At 46.5% G+C, this 20540-nt stretch overlaps 1 protein-coding gene across 9 annotated transcripts in view; it reads left to right on the top strand.

Annotated features, from left to right (window-relative positions):
- LOC126547350 (serine/threonine-protein phosphatase 4 regulatory subunit 1-like) overlaps window positions 1-20540 on the top strand; it is a 210864-nt gene that overhangs the window by 180129 nt on the left and 10195 nt on the right. For all 9 annotated transcript variants that reach the window (XM_055062682.2, XM_055062686.2, XM_055062684.2 and 6 more), the window contains 3 exons: window positions 5233-5353; window positions 13212-13318; window positions 18791-18951. In XM_055062682.2, coding sequence (XP_054918657.2) covers window positions 5233-5353; window positions 13212-13318; window positions 18791-18951 — 389 coding nt within the window. The remainder of the gene's footprint in view (window positions 1-5232; window positions 5354-13211; window positions 13319-18790; window positions 18952-20540) is intronic.

Raw genomic sequence — 20540 nt, 5'->3', positions numbered from 1 at the left:
CGGAAATAGACTACATTGCCGACATCGTGCCGAGCACAAGTGAAAGTGGGCGCAATGAGGAAAACGACTGTCCTTTGCCTACACCCTCCAAGGCGATTGGTGCGCTTGCACTAGTCTGGTTCTTCTGCACGGAAGGTTGCGGCCTCAGCTGCTCAGTCCTTGGACAATGTGGAGAAGTGCGTGCGTTGCAGGCAGCGAAATTGCCTTAAGCACAAGAAAATACAGGACTATTTCATGGGAAACTGAGCTAGTTTCTGTCTCTGGGCAAAAAAAATAACAATACCTCTTCGCTTGTACCTCTGCAAAAGAAGCGACAACGCAGTACAGATAAAAAAAATTATCTCTTGAAATGAGGAAAACCGACTGCCGATGCCGCCGGACTACTTGGGCGCTCAGCCATTGAATAAAGAACCAGCGGACGCTGCACACAGCTTTTGTCTAGCCCCCACCGTGCTCCCAGCGCCGCCGCGTGGCAGCTGCGGCAACATAGCAAGCTCTCCCATAGCGTTACGGCAGAGTTTCGTGACCAAAAAAGCTTTGAAGGACTCTGGTACCGGTTAACACGTTTCCATACGTTTCCATAACACGTTTCCATACACGTTTCCATGGTACCGGTTAACACGTTTCAGAGCGGTGCGTTGTTGTTCCCATCGGGCAACGCGGCAGCACAATGAGCCTCGGAGATCAGAACGGTGGCCTCCAAGTGCCCTGTGTGTTTGCGCGTGAAGCCGCGTCAACATGATGATTTTGGCACCATGCCAGAGAGCGTTGTCGCGTCGTGCAAGCTAGGACCCACGTCATGCCAAAGTTCGGATGAGAAATACCGGGTGTTTCCCATAGAAGAAAATTGGACGATCATTTGTGCCATCGAACTGGCACAAAGAAGTCTGTATCGGCAGCCGACAGGGATCTGCCATTGACAACGGTGTGTGGCATTTGTAATTCGAAGAAGTTGCTTGACAGTGCTGCCGATACCGCGAAAATATGTCTGCTATGAGGTTCGACTATTTGCCATGGTTGCCTCTGTCGCCAAAGTGTCTCCTAACGACAGTAATGAGGATGACATGGAAAGCAACAGCACGGCCGATTCAGGCGTCACAGTGGCAGAAGCTGCGCATTACGTCAGCCTCGTGAATGCAATCGTTGTGACGAGAACTGCACCCCGCAACTTCTGCAGTGCTATGCACCTGTGCATAGAATATGCAATGCCAACGAAGAATCTGCAATGCGAGTGCTTGCCGCTGGCTCGCAGCTGGCTCGCAGCTTCAGTAAGTTTGAGGTCGCTATCAACGCTGCTAGGCCGCCGAGTGAATAAACAGTGCATGTTCTTGCCCCTTCATCGCACTCTTTGAGTTACATTTTTGACAGGTAAGTGGGTGATCTGATGCCATTTCGGTTAAGGTGTACTACCGTTTAGTACATACTTCAGATCTCCAGCCAACTGCTGTTTAAGGGGGGAGGCTACCCTGGAGACCGAACTTCCTTATTTTTTAAGATATCCAGATGTAACTTTCAGGGTACGTTCACACCACCGAACTATGGGGAACTGCGGAGTTTAATGAAGATATGTTTATTAGTTCCAGAGTTATTGAAGTCTAACTAGATGATTCATGTATATGCCTGAGGAAGAGCCTGGAGAAATGCCAGGACATCGTAGGAAGCTGAAATTCACTGTGATAATCCCTTGATAGATATCCCAGGGGGCTAAAGAGCCCTTTTCTTTAATTTCCCCTCCAAAAAATTTTAAGAACTTTGAATTTGATGTAGCCAGTAATGACCACATTCATCAAAAATTAATTGCTTATTATAAATTAACTGCACCAGCTTTCAAAAAAAGAAGCCTGTTACCCCCTGGCAAAGTCATTCAGGAACAGAATAAAAAAAAAAAAAAAAAAAACTGCATACAAATCTGAAGAGCGGTTCTTGAGATATCTCCTTCCCCAGCACCACTACTAGCGAAAAAATCCATTCCGAGAAAACGGGCCTTAAAGTTGAACCCATGTGCTTTTTTTATTAGAAAGCTCCTGCGGAGCTTCTAATTAGCTTTTGCGGCTCCAGGCACACTCAGTGTGTCGGATTTCCGACTGGCGACAGCCGAAAGCACAGTTCCGCCGCTGAAAAGCGTCTACGCAGTCGGCACTCGCTGCGGGAGATAGGAAGTTCGATGCTCGTAGAAGACTCGTATCGCGCTCCCATGCACCGAACATCTGCACTGTCTTGGGCTTTGCCGGCATCGCGTGCAGCGAAGAACTAGCGAAAAAAAAAAAAGCTGAGCAAATAATCTAAAAGATAGCGCAAGGCGATGAGCAGCGCGCAAACTCATGTTGAGGCGGATGGAGCAAGGGGCAACAGCGACGCGAGCGCGGCATCAAAGGGAGCAACCGCTGCTGCCCGCGCAGCAGCCAATGGCAGGCGCGCTTTAGCCCGCGGGATTTGAGCAGCCGCCGCCGCCTGCGCAGCAGCCAATGGCAGGCGCGCTTTAGCCCGCGAGATTTGAACGCGCTGCTCCGGCCAATCAGCGCTCCGCATCACATCGCGGGGAAACGCCAATGGCGCCTCAACCGCGCCGACGTTGCCATTTTGCAAGGCGGCAAAATAGAGACAAAGAATCCACGGTCAAAACGACACCAAGATGGCGCGGGCAGGCCGCATGGGCCGGGAATGGCGCGTGAAGTTTGACTTCATTTCCTCATTTGCGCGTGTTTTTTGGGCCGCGGTGGCCTCAAAGGTAGCGTTATTTTTGGTACTTTACGGTTGAATTAGGTGCTGATAATTACGGAACAGGTAGTTTATGAGACATACAACCCAAATATATGGTTTTTCAAAAATCTACTTTTTCGCGATTTTTCGGTCTTTAAGGGCCGCGTCCCCCCTTAATGAGGTTTCAGTGTACAGTAAAACCTCGCCAATTCGTATTTCACGGGACCGGAAAAAATGTCAAAATTAACCGAATGTCGAATTATTGAGAATATCAGGAAAACAATAAATGCGAACTCGCTTTTATTTACTGACTGAATGAGGAAATACTGTTTCTATTTTGCACAAAAGTAGTGCGGCAGCTGCAGTTCTCTTCATTGACTCTCGAAGCGGCAAAGGTCTTGCGGCTTTCTTCTCAGCACGGCCGTGGCACACGCCTTCACCTGAGACACGCTTTTCACCACTGTGCGCAGATAACGATAATTTTTTTCGCCAGTGAGCTGGTCGCCAACAGATCGTTTGTCCATCGCGATGTACCTGGTGCTCTTCATCCTCGGCAGCTTTGCACAGAGTAAAAAGGATACTGCTAGCTGCAACCGCTGCGGATGAAACCGCGGCCACTATCGACGTGATCATTGACGGTGACCTCACTGTTCTGAAGGCACTCTGCAGACTCGCGCACCGAATCAAAACGAAAACTACTGTTCACTGCAACAACTGCGGACGAAGTCGTGGTTGCGAACATGGATGTGAACATGGTGCACCAAGTCAAAGTGAAACTACTGTTAGCCGTAACCACTACACATGAAACCGCAGCCGCTGTCAACGCGATCAGTGGTGGTGACTACGCAGTTCTGAAGCGTGCTGCCATTGCGCGTACCGATAGAAAACTGTTTGCCGCAACCGCTGTGGTTGAAACTGTGGTGCCTACCGAATCGATCGTGGATGGCGACTACGCATTTATGAAGGCATGTGGTGTTACACATGGCTGTAAACGTAAGAACACAGGTGTCGCAAATAAGCAGGAAGCGTTCTGGTGTTGCTGTCATCCGTGCAAGATTTCCGCTGATGATTATGGCGGCTATGGTGATGCGGACTCCACTTCTCCGAAATGCACGGATGTTTCAGATAGGCATATATGTCAAATTCAATCTCCTTCTGGTTTGATATATCCAGAATCAACTGTACATCATTGACTGACTTTTGACTAACTGTTGACTAACTTTTCACAAGTGCAGCAAACTGAATATTTCACGAATCGAACAGTAGCAAATTTCAGTGATGTGTTTTTTGTAATGCCAGTGACTTCTGCATGGTCTCTTACTGCTGTTCATTATATGCTTTAAATTTTGCTGTGGTAGCCTAAAATACGCTTAAGAGCTTTCTTCATTTTCTTTTCCGTTTTCCTAATATTGCATTTGGGAAATGTGGTAGTGTACCAGTCATATTTGAGGCTAATGGCATTCAGTGTAGCCACTTGAAATGCCCATGTCCAAACACCAAGAGGACGATGAAGTGGTTGAGATAAAGTGCAGTTTTAAATGGTAAAATTCCTTTCAAAACAGTGCTACGATACAATCCTGGAGTTACTGTATCACAAAGAACTTGAATGCACACTAGCAGAGGTCTTAAAATAATTTTTTTGGACACATAATGGCTGCGACTTGTATCCACATATGTAGGTACAAATGAAATATTTTGTGTGGAAACTCAAACGGAATGCAATGTGTAGACTTTTTTTGTGCAAGTAAAGGCCAGTATGTGCAAAAGAATATATCTTGGCACTGGAAACATGGCTGTGTTGATCGCTTACTATATACACGCAATGCTTGCCAGGGTTAATTGTGCATGTGTCAGCGATGCCGAAAACTGTTATAACAGCTGCTATTGCCAAGTCATCCAGGCGTGCAAGCGGAAACCCTGTGCTTGCCTGACTAGTGGGACAGCATGCTTGTAAATTTGCAAAATCTTCTGAAAAAAATTTTTTAAGAAGTTTTAGACAGTCAACAAAATGTCTGGTAGAATGCGGGAAGCATGCTAAGCAACAACTGAGCCAAATGCAAGTAAAGGTTCCTGCCCATTGCTCTGTGCTTAAATTTGCAGAAATCTCTGTGCTGGAAAATTGTGCAAGGAAAACGGTGTGCCATTGTGTTCAACAGTGTTAAATTTGCAAATTTGTGCTTGGGTGTCAATTTTTGTGATAGCCTGATGCCAACGGTAGCCAGGAATGGAGAATGTTAACCATTTCGTGCCTTTGTGCCTGCAAACTGCTAAAAAATTTCCCTGTTCACAAATGCATGTAGCTGTGAAGCAACTTCAAAAATCGGTATTATGCGAGTTGGAATTAACTGGATTTCATTGTATCTCTTTGTATTCTCTTTACTCTTTCATGCTCCTCTGAATGGCACTAATGAATCTTTGAGCATATTTTATCAGCCTGGTTTGCACAACCTCAAGCATTTGCAAAAGTTTATGTGCAATTATTGTCTGTTCTGTGGCAACGGTCAGTTCTTATTGTTCTTATTTCTTGTGCAGGCAGTTGAAGGAGATAGCTGCACTGTACTGTCCATTGGATATTCATCAGTACCTAGTCCCCATTGTGAACGACCTGCTGGTGGACAAAGTGGCTGAAGTGCGTCACATGAGTATTGAAGCTGTAAGTTTGCTTCATATTTTCTTGCAACTCGAAATGTAAAACCAAAGATAAGCCTAAACTTGGAATTTAATGAGTAGTTTAAATTCTCTACTTGTATTTCTGAGTCGCTAAGAGTTTAGTTAAACTCTCGTATAATGATATTGCCTCTGGCATATCCAGAAGGGGGTTCTTTACCCCTTTTTGGGAGCCAACCCTCTGGCAAGGACAGATGGCACTTCATGGCAAGTACAGAGGTAACACACTGTTGATGTAATTGTTTTTTCCGGAATGATTTTGTTCTTAGTGGATTTGACTGTGTCCTTGCTTTAATAAGCAGTGAAGCTTTCTGCGCCTTCCAATTTTCTACCGTCGCTCAATGGTGCCAGATATTTCAGATGCCCGATTTTTCGGACATGCCCGATAATTCAAGTTCCTTCACAGCACCACCACGTACCCCGTCGAGGCAATGTATACGAATGTCTGAAGTTTCAGACGCTTGAAACCGTTCATCCAATTTTCCAGACTATCTTGCCATGACTGCAGGTCCAAAACAGCAATAATCGAAGCCACCCACCATCGTTATGTTTCTCTTGCTGCCTTGAACCAGCACTGTCACATGCCCATCTACTGGCAGCCATGGCCACCACTGCCACATTGCTAGGCCTAGCTGCTTCCACATTCACTATCAAGCTTCCTGCTGTTCAGTGCGGTGTTCTCCATTGAACAAATTCGCTGCTGTCGGCAATGGCACCGGCTCTGTTTATGTCATCCTTGCCGATGGCTTTGAAGCTGGAAAGCATAGGAAGGGGTCAAGCGTTGCAGAATGCCGGTTCTTTAATGACGAGACCCACGAGGACATTTGATGGTCCCAGTATAGGAAATGTTGCATGGCGGCATTTTCATGCAACATGGGCAGGCAAGTACAGCCGAGAAGCTGTTGTTGCGGGCACCCGCTGCTCTTAACCGTGCACGCCCTGTCCCTTTTATTTACATGGGGTATAGTGGTCGGAAAATGTCATACGACTACAATTTGGCTGTACACTGGACATTGGGGCCTAGAGGTGTGTTCCGGGAGAATATTAACCAGTAAAAAAGCACCATAACTGTGTTGGATCAATTTTTGCATCTTGAATTGTGAACGTTGGTCGGGGAAATTGTATGAGAAGAGATTGTGTGAGCAAGGTTCTACTGTGTTCTTTAATTATGTTTGTGCACCTGCTGTCTCTTGCAACAGTATGAACACTGATAAGCCTGACAAGTGTACTGGCAAGCTTTCAGGGCGATTTTGGACGGGCCTGTGGTGATATCAGCCCGGTAGGGAAGCAGTAAAGGCAGGCATTTGTATTTTCGAACTGTCCAATTTTTCAGACGTTTTCACTGGCCCTTTGTACCGCTCGCAAGAGCGTTGATGGAGCACGCCCAGGAAAAGGAAATTCTTATTTACCATGAGTTCAAGACATGCTCATTGAACATGTGGCTAATAATCTATTGCACACTTTGGCCAACAATATGTGCGACTGCAGCCGACTGAAAAGGGAATTGCTGGCAGGTGCTTCATGAAGGTTATGCTGTTTGAACTCCAAATCGGATTTGTCTGAATGCCCCTCTGCAGCTGCAGGTTTCGTCTGTGGTCTGTGTGCCTCCACTTGTTGATCAGAGTTTGTTGGTGTCTGTTTCCGTGGCTAGCTCCCACAGCTTGGTATACTTGGCACCCGCACCGAGCGGGAGCATGAATATTTTTGCGACTACTGTGAAATCTCGACGTAGCGAAATTTATGGGGCTGCCAAAATTCATTCATTATTTTGAAATGTTGCATTGAAAACACTTGAATCGTAACTAAAGTGAATAAAAAAATGCCTACATCTGAAAGCAGTACATCCATAAATGCGTTTTTACCGATGATGAGGACTCCACATAAATGACTGTAGCCACTCCTATCCTGTGAAGTCATCTTTGCCTGGTGCATCCGCAGGTTGTATAGGCCCTCGGGTCTGTTCAGTGGACGAATATGTACCCAACTGTACATATGCGCAACACACCAGCAGTCATTGACACCGCAAGATTACGTGCCACAGTTCCATGCATCTTCTTTCTGCAGTAAGGTGAATGCGATGCTGCAGGGTGATTGTATTTGCATATCTCAGATCTGCACATCATTGCTGGACATTACAGAAATCTCAAAGCATCCACAAATTGTATTGCTTTCCTAGTGTTATTTGCAGACTTATCGATCTCGGGTTTAGGTGACATTTTAAGCAAACCCGCCCTTTCGATGGCGTATTTTCTTGTAAATCTTTCAAGATTGTTGTGATTGTGAATGATGTAATGTTGCGATTGCGTGGTTTGCATTGCTGTACCAACAGTACCGATAACTGTTTCTATTTCGGTGGGTCGCTATTACTGTGAGTGATGGGGCTGGAGCAGATTTGTAAACACAGCCGTCCAGGAATATCTGCTGCGGATAGTGACGCACCTCATTTTCGAAAGTTTTTAACAACTTTTTAAGCCAAGTGTGTGCATTATTTCTGGATACAAATTAGTTATCAGTCGTTATTTTGAAATGTTTGTAGTTTTGAAGTTCATAGTACTCGCCTATTTTTGCACTAAAACAGTAGACTTTTGCAAAGGCAGGGGATTGTCCAGATTCAACTGGACAAAAAAAAAAAAAAAAAGAAAGTCGGTAATTCGAGGTTCATGGCAACTAGTTCTCTGTATCTAATGTTGCTTTCTTTGTGCTGACTAACACTATTGCCATTATATTGTTATTGCATCATTATACACAAACTGGTACCCCTTGTCAATGTTTGGGCTTATGCTTCGCTGTAGACGCGCTCTCAATACATATGAAAGATAGAATTTGGCCAGGACATAAGGAATCCTTTGTTACAGGTAATGTCGTTGTAGATGGCTGTATAAAATATGCAAATTTGAAGCTTATCTTAAGAACTACGCAATTCATGCAGTTTGTTGAGATGGTAAAAAGCAGGAATACAGATTTTTCTCCAAACCTGTGTTAAAAGCAGAAGTTGCATGTGCTGCGGATCTATCTTTAATATACTGATTGCAAGGTTAATCTCTAAAAGCCTGTCTCGCCCGGCCACTGCACTTCACGCATGCCAGGTTACTTTTTTATTAAGCGCATTTTTATTTAGGACAAGGTAAAAATGGATGCAGCGCGGAAAGCAAACCAGCCTGTACGAGTACGTGCCGTGCCGCCATTGGTACACTTATGCTTCGTACTACAAATTGCGCGGGAGCATGCCTGACTGTGGGTCCATTACAAATATGCTGTTTTAACGGCCGATTGTCCTGCATCGGCAACAGGGTGACCAGGCAGATGCTGTTTGATTCAGTGTGGCTTTTAGCTTTGCAAACCATCCCAGTCCGCTTGTTTGCAGAATGCCAGAAACTTGCCACGGCTCTGTTGCTGCTCACTTAGCATTTATGAATTTTTTAATGATCAATGTCCGCGTGGGCACTTGCAGTCATTGCTGCACAAATACATTTTCTGGCTTGAATGTGAATTATTATACAAGCGCTACTGAAAATTCATATACAGTCGAACCTTGGTAAATTGAACAGTGCGGTGATCTTGAAGTAGTTCAATATAGCCAGAATTCGATATATAAAATCAAGTAAAAAAGCGTCAAAAACTTCCGCAAATCAATCTATGAACCAAGGGCGCGATCGGAGATTGTTGTTCGGAGCGTGCGTTTGGTTACGCCGTCTTAGTCAGCTGTGAACGTGCAGTCGATTGCGCTGCTCACAATTAGCCTAGGCAGCGCGGACTTTGTCCGTCACGTGAAGTCGGGGCGGCCTAGTCCAAATGCGCACGGTGCAACCGAACGTGCACTTGAAAAACGATCCCCGATCGCGTCCCAATCGTGGTGCAGGTAATACGCACTTGAAGCTTTACACAATGCATTTTATATGGCTGAAAGTACTGTAGCAGTGTAGCCTGCTTCTTATTGGCAGCCGCTTGCTTAAACACGGAAGTCCTTGGCATAGTCTAAACGATGCACAAGCGATAGGCCGACGCCTTCTATTGCGCCGCCGTAGTAGCGTAGAAGGGCTAAAGCAGCTAGAGCCTCTGTTGAAGTCGAGAGCGGGCCAACATTAGCGCTTGCGGGACCAACCTCGGCAGCGCCTTTGTTTGGCTGCTACTACTGCCGTGATCTCCACGTCCGCCAATCGAAGCATTTTGAAACACTGTCAATAACTAGGTATTAAGTGGCGTCTGCCAACACGTCTGAGTGAGCCCAGTGAGGGTGCGCTGTAGCGAGTCTTTGTGGACGCAAACCGCCAGTCCTCGCGAGGTGCGGCAGGCGCAGGGTGCGGCAGGCGCAGGGTGCGGCAGGCGCAGGGTGCGGCACCGAGGAGGAGTCAGTGCGACAAATGCAATGCCAGCGTTGTGCAATGCGTTGTTGACGTTGTCAAACTAGCCAAGCCACCACATGCGTACCCACTATGTTAAATGGCGCCGTCTGGGCGATCGTAGCAGTCGGGAACGCTCATTGCGCAACTGCCATCTTCGATGGTGTTGCGGGAAAGCTCACCACCTGTCAATGGAGCATACGTGGTCTGGGGTGACGGAGTTCGAGATATCCATTTTACTTCCCCGTTCGAAATAAACAAATTTACATGCATTCAATTTTTCAGGTGATATAGAAAGTGGTCGATACACGCAATAATTCAATATGTCAGTGTTTGATATACAGTCAAACCTCGATATATCGAACACGGATATATCGAATTATTGCGTATATCGAACAATTTCTATATCACATGGAAAATCGCATGCATTTTTAATTCTTTATTTCGAACGGGGCCGGATGTAAAATGGATATATCGAACTCCGCCGCCCCAGACCAAGTGCGCTCTGTTGACAGGAGGCGAGCTTTCCCGCAACACTCTCGAAGATAGCGGCGGCGCGATCGGCGTTCCAGACTGCTGCGTACGACAGCTGCCCACATCGGTTGCGCCGAGGGCGCCATTTGAACGTAGCGGCGTACACACGCGGCGGCTTGGAGCCAGCACGGCCGCCTCGATCACGCGCGCACGGCGAGGCTTGCCCCCGCCGTGCACGCGTGATCGAGGCGGCCGTGGAGCCAGTTGGAGCGCTTTGTCCGTGCTGAGCCACACATCATGTGCATTGCGGACTTCGTTGGCGGTGACGACAGCACCGAAACAGTGGCGGAGTTAACAGACGTGGAGATCGCGGCAGAAGTGACTGCTGAGCGGCTAAACGAAGACGCTGCCGAGGCTGATCCAGCAAGCGCTGATGTTGCCCCGCTCCCGACTGCAACTGAGGCTGTAGCTGCTTTGGCTGTTGTACCCCGCTACTGCGGCGCAATAGAAGGCACTGGACTGTCTCTTGTGGACCGTTTGGACTATGTTGAGGACGCCGTGGTCAAGCACGCGGTTGCTAATATGAAGCAGGCTACGCTGCTTCAGTACTTTCAGCGAACTAAATAAATACTTTGTTTGAAGCTTCATGTGAGTATCTATTGCGCCACGATTGGTTCATTGATTGATTTGCACTAGTTTCTGACGCGTTTTCTGCACGATTTTATACAACGAATTCTGGCTATATCGAACTATTTTGCGATCACCGCGCTGTTCGATATATCGAGGTTCGACTGTATCGAGGTTTGACTTTATAAATTCGTGTTTGTTAAGGGGGGACGCGGGGATCAAATCACGAAAATCGCAAAAAAGATCGATTTTTGGCAACGACGCGTTTCGGTATCTGCAATGCCTATTCTACATTGTATCAAAATGGTTTGACTGAAAACGCGCTAAAGGTGCCCGAAAAAAATAATTTATCAGTGCGTAGGCCGAGAAAACAGCTTTAAATCGCGTAAAATCACCGCAGTTCGCGGAGCCCTAACTCATCTTTCCCGCCACCGAACGCCGCCATCTTGGTATCGTTCGAACGCTTGAAGTTTCGCCATTCCGTTTCTGAATTCTTCGGTCGTCGCCATCTTGTAACAAACGCACAAACACAAAAGAAGCGCGGGTCTGCTAGAAGCGGTCACAAGGGCCCTGCGATGAAAGCGGGCCTCCGATTGGTTGCCGTACTGAAGGGCATCTCGCCATTGGTTGCTGCTGCAGCAGCGGGCAAGCTGGCAACCACAGCGGACGGCAGTTGTCTGCTTTGAAAACCACGCCGGCGTCGTTCTTCGCTTGACACTCGCAGAATTCGGATTTATGAAAGCTCCCAGGTCAGTGATGGATCGTCGCTCGTTCGAAAAGAACTTTTAAATGAAGCATGCCTTCGGAAAACGGAAGCGCAAGCCTCCTACGGCGAGAAAAAGACGGCGGCCAGCGGGAAAAGCGGAGAACCCGACTGAACACGCGGATAACGTGCCGCGTTATCTTGCACCGTGCTATTCCAGCAGCGAAGCCGACAATCGCCCTGTGACATCGATACTGATAATAAGCCACCGGAAGACGTGCCAACGGAGGCTCTCGCACCTGTGCGTACCGCCGCGCGAGTCGGCAACCGAGATCGCGTTGTTGGAGGCGACGCGGGTCGAAGGTCTCCATCGCCGGCAGAGACGGTGTGCGTTTCCGATGCATCGTGCGACAGGGACACGCAGCCTGCGAGTGAGCCCCAATCGTCGACGAGCTACATACTGTATGGTGACTCGAGGCTCACAAGACGAATCGTCGCATGATTCAGACGCACCTCGAGCCGCGTTTTGTGTCAGCGGTGACTGCAGAAGCGCAGGCATGCAGCGTTCGCGCAGTGTCCGCGACTGAGCGGAAGCAGCAATGCCAAGAACAAATTTAGGCCCCTTGTGACTGCGAGATCATTATTATGCCTGTTTCCGCGATGAACTCTTCGATCGCCAAAGCTCTGTGCCCAAGATGCCAACAGCGTTCTGTGGGTGTACACTGCGATACCAGGCTCGGCCTGGCAGTGAAATGGTGGTCATGCACTACTCCAAACGGCACAAGAAAAGGATAAAGAACGCCTGAAGAAGGCATCCAAAGCCCACCAAATAAAGAGGCAAAGGTGTAAGAAGTCTGACAGCAATGATTCAAAATATTACAGCCCTGGTGCCTTTTAATAAATTTGCAGTGCTTTTAAAACTTTGCAGCCAGTTTTCTCAATTCCATTTTTTTTGTCAATCACCTCGCTTGTGGAAAGCGTAGCACAACAATGGCTAGACCGATTTTGGTCCAGTTTGTTTTGCTGTGATCCACAAGCTGTTCTGTACTTAAAGACAGTCTTGAAATGTGTATTTATCTTTCCATTATTTAATTATTTCGCAATTACTACATGGCTCCATGCAGTGAAGCACAGTCATGTGCATGTTATGTTGAGCAAAAAATTATTAGCGCAATAAAAAAAAAAAATCGAACACTGTCTTGATGTAGATTAGACATCTGGGCAAACATGCAAAGCATTTCCAGCTCCCTATCATGTTTCGTTACTGTGCCAGGCTTTCCACAAGCAAGGAACTTATAAATTCTTATAAAACAAAAACTAATTAAGATATCCTAATGAAATTTTAGAATTGTCTCTTTATTGCAATGTGCAGTGTATGTGCCAAATTTCAGCCCTTTCTGTCAAGAAACAAAAAAGTTAATTCTGATCCCCTCCTCCCCCCTTAAATGCCTAGGCTAAGGTAACACCTTAGCCAAACCAAGGTTCAGTTGGTCAGCACTTGCAAAGTGCATGCTGGTTGGTGCGTGTTTTTAAACATTGCAGCATCATTTCTCCGTTGTGAACTTCTTCTGCGATGATAACATGGCAAGACGAATAAAGGCTTTGTGACAGGTGGTTTGTGCAAGTAATGTGGTAACAGTTAGCATTTTGCTTATTTTGTAGTACTCGGCCCACTCATGTGAACTTGCCATTTGTTTTAGGTGGTGATGTTTTTACAGCGGTTGGAGCCCCACTACCTCATGTGCAAGCAGCTTCTGCAGGAAATGTGTGTCAAAGTGCACGATCGCAAATGGTCTCAACGCCAATTGTGAGTTTCATACTTTGCCTGTTTTTGTCAATGACAAAATAAAGCAGCCTTAATGACCTCACATTGTCAGCACCCTCAAAACTTTAATGAAACAATCGTTGATTTGAAAATCCGGTGCGATTCTTTAAGGCTCATTCACGCCAGGGCAGCACGACACAGATTTCTGCCTGTCGACTTTCGACGACAGCATTTTTTCATGTGTTGGTGCCTCTGTCACACACTACCGACGCCAACAATCTGCCGATGGTTGGCAGAAAGCTCGGCATCGGTACAGTGTGACAGAGGCACCGACACGAAGGAAACAACTGTTGCCAAGAGTTGACAGACCGAAATCTGTGTGGTGTTGGCTTAGTTGTGTGAATGAGCTTTCAATGGCTTTGGTGTTGCGCTGCTAAGTGCACGAGGTTACGAGATCAAATCCCGGCCACTGGCAGCCGCATTTCGATGGGGACAAAATGCACAAACACCTATGTACTCAGATTTAGGTGCACGTTACAAGAACCCCAGGTGGTCAAAATTAATCTGGAGTCCCACACTATGGCAAGCCTCATAATCTGATTGTAGTTTTCGCACGGAAGCACCCCCTCTCTCCTTCCCCCTCCCCTCCAGACCTTGAACACTATAGACGTGGGAGTGAGTGTCAATAATTCGAGTACTAATTCCTCATTGCCAAAGCCTTAGCACATGCACTTCAACAGCTTCTATGAGGACTTGTAGGGTGGAAGCAGGTAGCAGAACGCTTTACTTGGCTATTTGCTTATCTGGAAAGTATTGTTACTTTCTACACTGGGGCATTGTTTTTGCTTGTGGGGATGTTCAGATAAGCTGGCTGGCTGGAAGTCAAGCAGTGCCCGATTGACTTCCACATCTGATAAAGATGACTGGGATTTAACTCTTTCGCTGCCGTGGGCAAAATATGGTCATGTTTTGTAGATTACACTAGATTTTTTTTTAGGAAATTATTGTGCGAAACAGTTTATGCAATAAAAGCTAAGCGGAATAAATGTGCTTTTCTGGCATACAACTTTTAATAATGAAATTTGTTGTAAAAGAACAGTAAATTGCCAAAAACAAGATTGTATAATAAACAATGTTTGTAGAGATTGTACCAAAAAGGAAAAAAAGAATGCTAAAAAGTTTTTCAAATATACAAAACATTTCGCTATCTATTGGCCACTATTTGCAATAAAATCAGTTTTTCCTTCAAACTACTTGCACTATAAAAATTTAACTGGAAGCCCTTCAGTTGGTTGTGCCATGCAGCAAAGCAGTGATTAAACATACATGCACAATGTGCATGTATCGTCACATCTGCCTTTTCACTGTAGGGCATAGCATACTAATGCAAGGGCAGACTAGCCCTGCACGAAGCATGCATGATGTGGCAGGTCTCATTGCTTTGGCACATCTACATTGAACTGCATAATGTACTCCTACTTAAGTAGATTTTTGTTGGTTCAACTTTGACGAGGCTGATGAAATTGGCCAAGTTATTTGGCCGGTTGAAATAAACAAGATGCAGTACAGTCGCCAACCGATCAACCAGACACCTATAATCTGGACATGCTCGGTAATTCAGACAGCTTCGCAGCAACACCGATGGCCCCATAGACTTAATGTGTAAAGACAAGCAATATTTCGGACGGCCGCCAACTTTACAGTCAATTATCCGGACTCTGTCCGTGGCTGTAGCGTGCGCCAACTCTGTGGCTATTATCTCTGGCAACCTCGACGGCACATCAAATATGACCTCGGAGATTGCACGCTAGACGGTAATCTGAGGCCTTGCCTTGGTCGCTGTTCTATGCCTCTGAGGTTTAACTGCATCTGCCAACCTTGGAGGCTTTGCCTGAATTGTGAGGTCGCGTCAACATTGGGGTCGTCGTACTTTTCTGGCACCCTTGCGCATGGCCCGCTGTCGCCATTCTGTTTGCAGAGTTTGCCTTGCATACAGCATTCTGCAATGCTGTGCTTGTTTGTTTAGTTTGTTTTCCAGACAGCACTGTGCTGGCTCCAAGAAGTCTTTCTCGTGAAATTTATTAGGCCCCATCAAATGGCACCAACGGTGCCCTCGCAGTCAGATTCCAAATGAGCCTAGAGTCACAGTCCGAATGAGCCCGGCTCCGCAACTGAAGAGACTGAACTGCCGCCTACCACGAGCGCAAATGCGGACATCATTGATGACCTGCTAGGCTGTGGTGTGCTGCTGCCGTTAGATTTGAAGACTTTGCAGACGTCAACAGCACTGTTTCATTGTGTGCTGAACTGAACTATGAAGAAATAATTCAGCTAATTCTCCCACTGTCAAACAGTGACTCTGATGATGTGCCGTGTGCTTCGGAGCCTTCCACATGCAGATCTGACTTGAAGTCCTTGCATCGGCGTACAGTGAAACTCAAAACAGACAGAAATACAGGCAGAATTGGTTGCACATACAATATTTACACGATTCCAACTCCCTCAATTGTAATGCGCACCTGTTTTCTGTGACCTAAAGAAAACTCCTTTACAGTACCGCATACCTCATGCTTTCATACAGAAATACAACCTTCTGTCATATGCGGCACAACTTGTTGCCGCGAGCTTATGTAAAATAATGTCATCATGCTACGAGATCCTTTTCTGTTGCCATCCATGGTTGCCATCTTCCGTTGGCAGTGATCCTGGCTAGACTGGCTCGTGATGGTAGGCGGTTGTGAACACTGTTTTGGTTTCATATCTGGGGTGTGGTTGGAAATCATTGTTCGTAGCGCGTGAGTGGCCTACCGACATCGTCAGCCGCAGGGTGCAGCCAAGTTTCTGGTGTTCTTAAAATGATTACACACTCCTGTCAATGGTTTGGAGCTGAGCATGTCGTCTGCTAGGAGCAGGAGGCGATGAGAGGTGTGCAGTTCGAGTGGTCATTCGCTCGTTACGAGACTGGCTTCGCATAGCAAGTCTGGTGGATTGGATTTGATCCAAACGGCAACTGCGGCTACAGAATGACACAATCGGATGCAACCCATAGTCCGATTCGAGAAAATGGTGCTTGCAATGGGAGCTTCAGTTGTTGAGTGTGCTGCTGTTCCTGTTGCTTCCTTTTTCGCTGTGCGCAACGCCCGCTAACGACCATGCAGAAAAACTAACACTAATGAGTTGTAGAAGTAATTGTAATACAGTCGAACCTCTATATATCGAACAGCGCTGGGATCGCGAAATAATTTTATATATAATTAAGGTAAAAAAATGTGTCAAGAAGCTTCTGCAAATCAATGAACCAAGAGCGTGATCGGGGACCATTTTTAGGAGCGTGTGTTCGGTTGCACCGCGTGCAGTTGGCCTAGGCTGCGCCAACTTCATCAGCTGGGAGTGCGCGGTTGATTGCGCTGCACACAATCGGCATAGGCCGCGCCAACTTCATCTGCCGCACTAAGTCGGTGCAGTCTAGGCTAGTCGTGTGTGGCGCAACCGAATGCGCGCTCTGAACAAGGAACCCCGATTGCGCCTTAATCACGGCGAAAAAAATGCTCACTTGAAGCCTCACAGAAAGTATTTATTTGGCTGAAAGTACTGCAGCATTGTAGCCTGCTTTTTATTGGCAGCCCTGTGCTTAAACACAGTCCTCAACATAGTCTAAACGATCCGCAAGCGATAGGCCGGTGCCCTCTATTGTACCGCAGTAGCGGCATAGTAGGCCCAAAGCAGCTACAGCCTCTGTTGAAGTTGGGAGCGGGGCAACATCAGTGCTTGCGGGATCAACCTCGGCAGCGTCTTCGTTTGGCCGCTACTTCTGCTGCGATCTCAACATCTGTCAGTCGAAACATTTTGAAACACTGTCAATAACCAAGTGGTGCCTGGAAATTAATGCGTCTATGAGTGAACCTAGTGAGCACGCACTGTCGCACGTCTTTCCGGATGCAAACCACCAGTTCTCGCAAGGCGCGGCAGGTGGAGCGTGGCATGGAGGAGGAGTCAGTGCGGCAAATGCAATGCATCGTTGACAAACTCATTCGAACTAGCCACGGCCGCCACGCGTATACGCCGCTACATTCAAATGGCGCCCTCAGTGTGATCAATGTGTGCAGCTATAGTGCGCAGCAGTCGGGAACGCCCATTGCGCCACCGCTGTCTTTGAGGGTGTTGCGGGAAAGCTCACCCTGTGGTGAGCTTTCCCGTCTGCAAAGTCTTCAAATCTAACGGCAGCAGCACACCACAGCCTAGCAGGTCATCAATGATGTCCGCATTTGCGCTCGTGGTAGGCGGCAGTTCAGTCTCTTCAGTTGCGGAGCCGGGCTCATTCGGACTGTGACTCTAGGCTCATTTGGAATCTGACTGCGAGGGCACCGTTGGTGCCATTTGATGGGGCCTAATAAATTTCACGAGTCTGTGGTGATGGAGTTCGATATATCCATTTTACGTCCGGCCCGTTCTAAAAAAAAAATTAAGCATGCAAGTGATTTTCTAGGTGATATAGAAAGCTTTTGCTATACACAATAATTCGATATACCCGTGTTCGATATATCGGGGTTTGATTGTAGTATTACTAGGCGGGAAATATTGAACGCTAACCAGTTGTTGAAAAGGGAAGACATTTCGGCGTCGCTACAGGAGCCTACAAACGTCTTTTTTAACGATTGGTCGGCGCTCAATATTTCCGCCATGAATTTTGTCCACCAGACGGGTTTCCGTCAAACCCTGGATTTCATACGTGCGGCTATTTAAGAACGTGTTTAAGCTTCAGAAGAAATTTTTTTTTTCATATCAATATTTTAATCATTAGAAGGCAAGAAACATTTTGTTTTGTAGTATATTGCTTCCAAGCAGATGAACAAGGCACATCAACTTCCGAGGAGTTCTCATCTGCCCCTCCCGTTCTCACAAATTTTGCAGGCCGTCCACTTTGTGACGTTGCAGTGACTGAACGGGTTCTGTTCTGATCGAAAATCTGCAATTGATTATACCGCGCGGACTATTTGCAGGAACATGTTATAGGAAAGAAAAATACACATTAGGATCGTGTAGGCACTAATAATTCATTGGACTCTGAAGACAAACACTGCCGTTATTGCAGTCGCCACTGGGGTCACAGTTATAGTTAGGCGCTTGTGTCCCAAGTTCGAATTATCTGGCGAAGGCCCATCTTGGGATTAAAATGACGAAAGTTAGGATCCATAGAAATGCATGGGTGCAGTCCGGGAACTTCATTCCTGGCCCAGTTAACTTATCAGTTGAATTAACGGAAATCTTCCGTATTGACATGGTTGGTGAATTGTTCATGAAGTGCTCCTTTTTGACATAGCTTCAGCCAACTCTCTAGAACACCATTAGTAGTGATAGTGATGGCCATGCAGCAATATATGCAGGGTAAGGTCACTAATACCCTTGGTGGAGTTCCTGTGAAAAGCTCACTTTATGCCACCAGCTTCAGGTTGAGACTGGGGTGCGTTCTTAATGAAAATGTGTTTACTGCATTTGTGGCTCGTTATCTTCTAGATTTTGCGAATTGGCTGAGCAGATTGTGAACGAAGAGTGCCTAAGTGAGGATGAGTTCATTGGAACTGTACTGCCAAAGCTGCTGTACCTGCGCAATGACACTGTGCCCAATGTGCGCATGGCCCTTGCACGTTGTCTGGTCAGGAGCATTTGGCCGAAGGGTAAGTATCTTTAAAACAGTGTTCCCTCTTGTGATGTTCAATGCATTGGCTTTGTTGGAGTCGGTGCATTGTTTATGGTTCTATTTCACGCTTCAAGCTTCTTTGACTGTCAGGTGACACAGGCCGCACAAGGTGCAAATGGGCTGATCGAATGAGTTTGAAACTTCATCCTCATAAAAGTTCGTCAATGTGTTTGCTGTTTAAGGGGGACGTGGCAATGAAAACTTTCATTTATCAGAATAAATTGGTGAAATTGGCATGCAGGTGTGATTTGTTATGCTGATACCATAACTGAAATTAGTTTCGTGCTATCTATTATAGTTTTCGAGTTAAAATTGACAGCCTCCAATAGTTATCCCCAAATTACACACGTTCGCCAAGATTTTCACATCCGGATATTCACGAAGGCCCATGCTGTGCAATAAAGCTATTGGTTTAATTTTTAAATGCCGAAATGAACATAAATATGTTTTTTTTACTTTCCTATGCATATTGTCTTACTGACAACTTTTGCAAAAGAACCATTATACATTTTTTTATAAGGTGCAGTTAAATATGAACAAATTTATTGCACTCATCAATGTTTCAGGATCTAAGGGCAAAAGACAGAATGATTTTTGTCTTTATTAGTTGTGAAATGGCACTAAAATGACTAAAAGCAACTGCACAAAAAAATGAAAAAAGTTTCATTTGTTGTAAACATTTAGATCTTTACTTTGAGCACCTAAAACCTGCCTGGGATGTAGTTCTTTGCCTGTGAGGACCCGTTTTCTTTACATTTTGATGTAGTTTTTTTGTCTTCTTGCAGCAGTTTCGCGCACCTTAGTTGCCTTTTTGATAATCGTGCATTCATCCGTCGTGCAGAGGCAGATGACACCTCATTCAAAATGTCCGCTCTTGTCTCTCGTTGTGCAATCTCTTTATTAGTGAGAGTTGGAGCTGAAATCCGCAGTTGAAGGTTTGACGTGAAAAACTTCTGCTCCGCCGATGTCTCGCTGCTGTCACGACCACACGCGGTTGCACCATCGCTCGCGGACACACCGTCGCCATCGCTTGTGGATGCGTAGATGTTCTGTGGTCGCGTCAGCACCACACACGGGTGCGCTTTCCCAGTCACCCACGTGCGCCAGTTGTGCCTTGTCAACAAGCTCGCCGGCATCCGCTTCTACGAGTAGTTTTCTCCCTCTTTTCCACACCTTTTGTGGCCTTCCGTACATGTGGGCCGTTTAGAACTTGATTCCTTTGGGGCTCATCACAGAAAATGTGCGTAAGCTGCCACAATAGTCGATCACGTTGATCGGAATGCGCAGCTCGCAGCTGCACTAATGCGTGCGAGAGAGCTTTGTCAGCAATTCAAATCTACAACCAGTTATTAGGGGCGCTCCTTGTGCTCCATGTGACTGCTGCGCCCAATTGCAATGCCAAATTTGGCTTTTTTTCGCTTGTGTTTGCTGCTTTATTTTTCTGTAGAGAAATGCATTGCTCAGTTATCTTTAGCTCCGATCTCTCCACTATACGGTGATACCAAGATGGCAGCGCTGTGTCAACTGATAGCTGGGCGATCCATGGTGGGGACCTTCCGAAGCCCG

This window comes from Dermacentor andersoni, chromosome 1 (assembly GCF_023375885.2).
Source record: "Dermacentor andersoni chromosome 1, qqDerAnde1_hic_scaffold, whole genome shotgun sequence".
Classification (NCBI taxonomy): domain Eukaryota; kingdom Metazoa; phylum Arthropoda; class Arachnida; order Ixodida; family Ixodidae; genus Dermacentor; species Dermacentor andersoni.
This window is presented reverse-complemented; position numbering and strand designations above follow the sequence as displayed.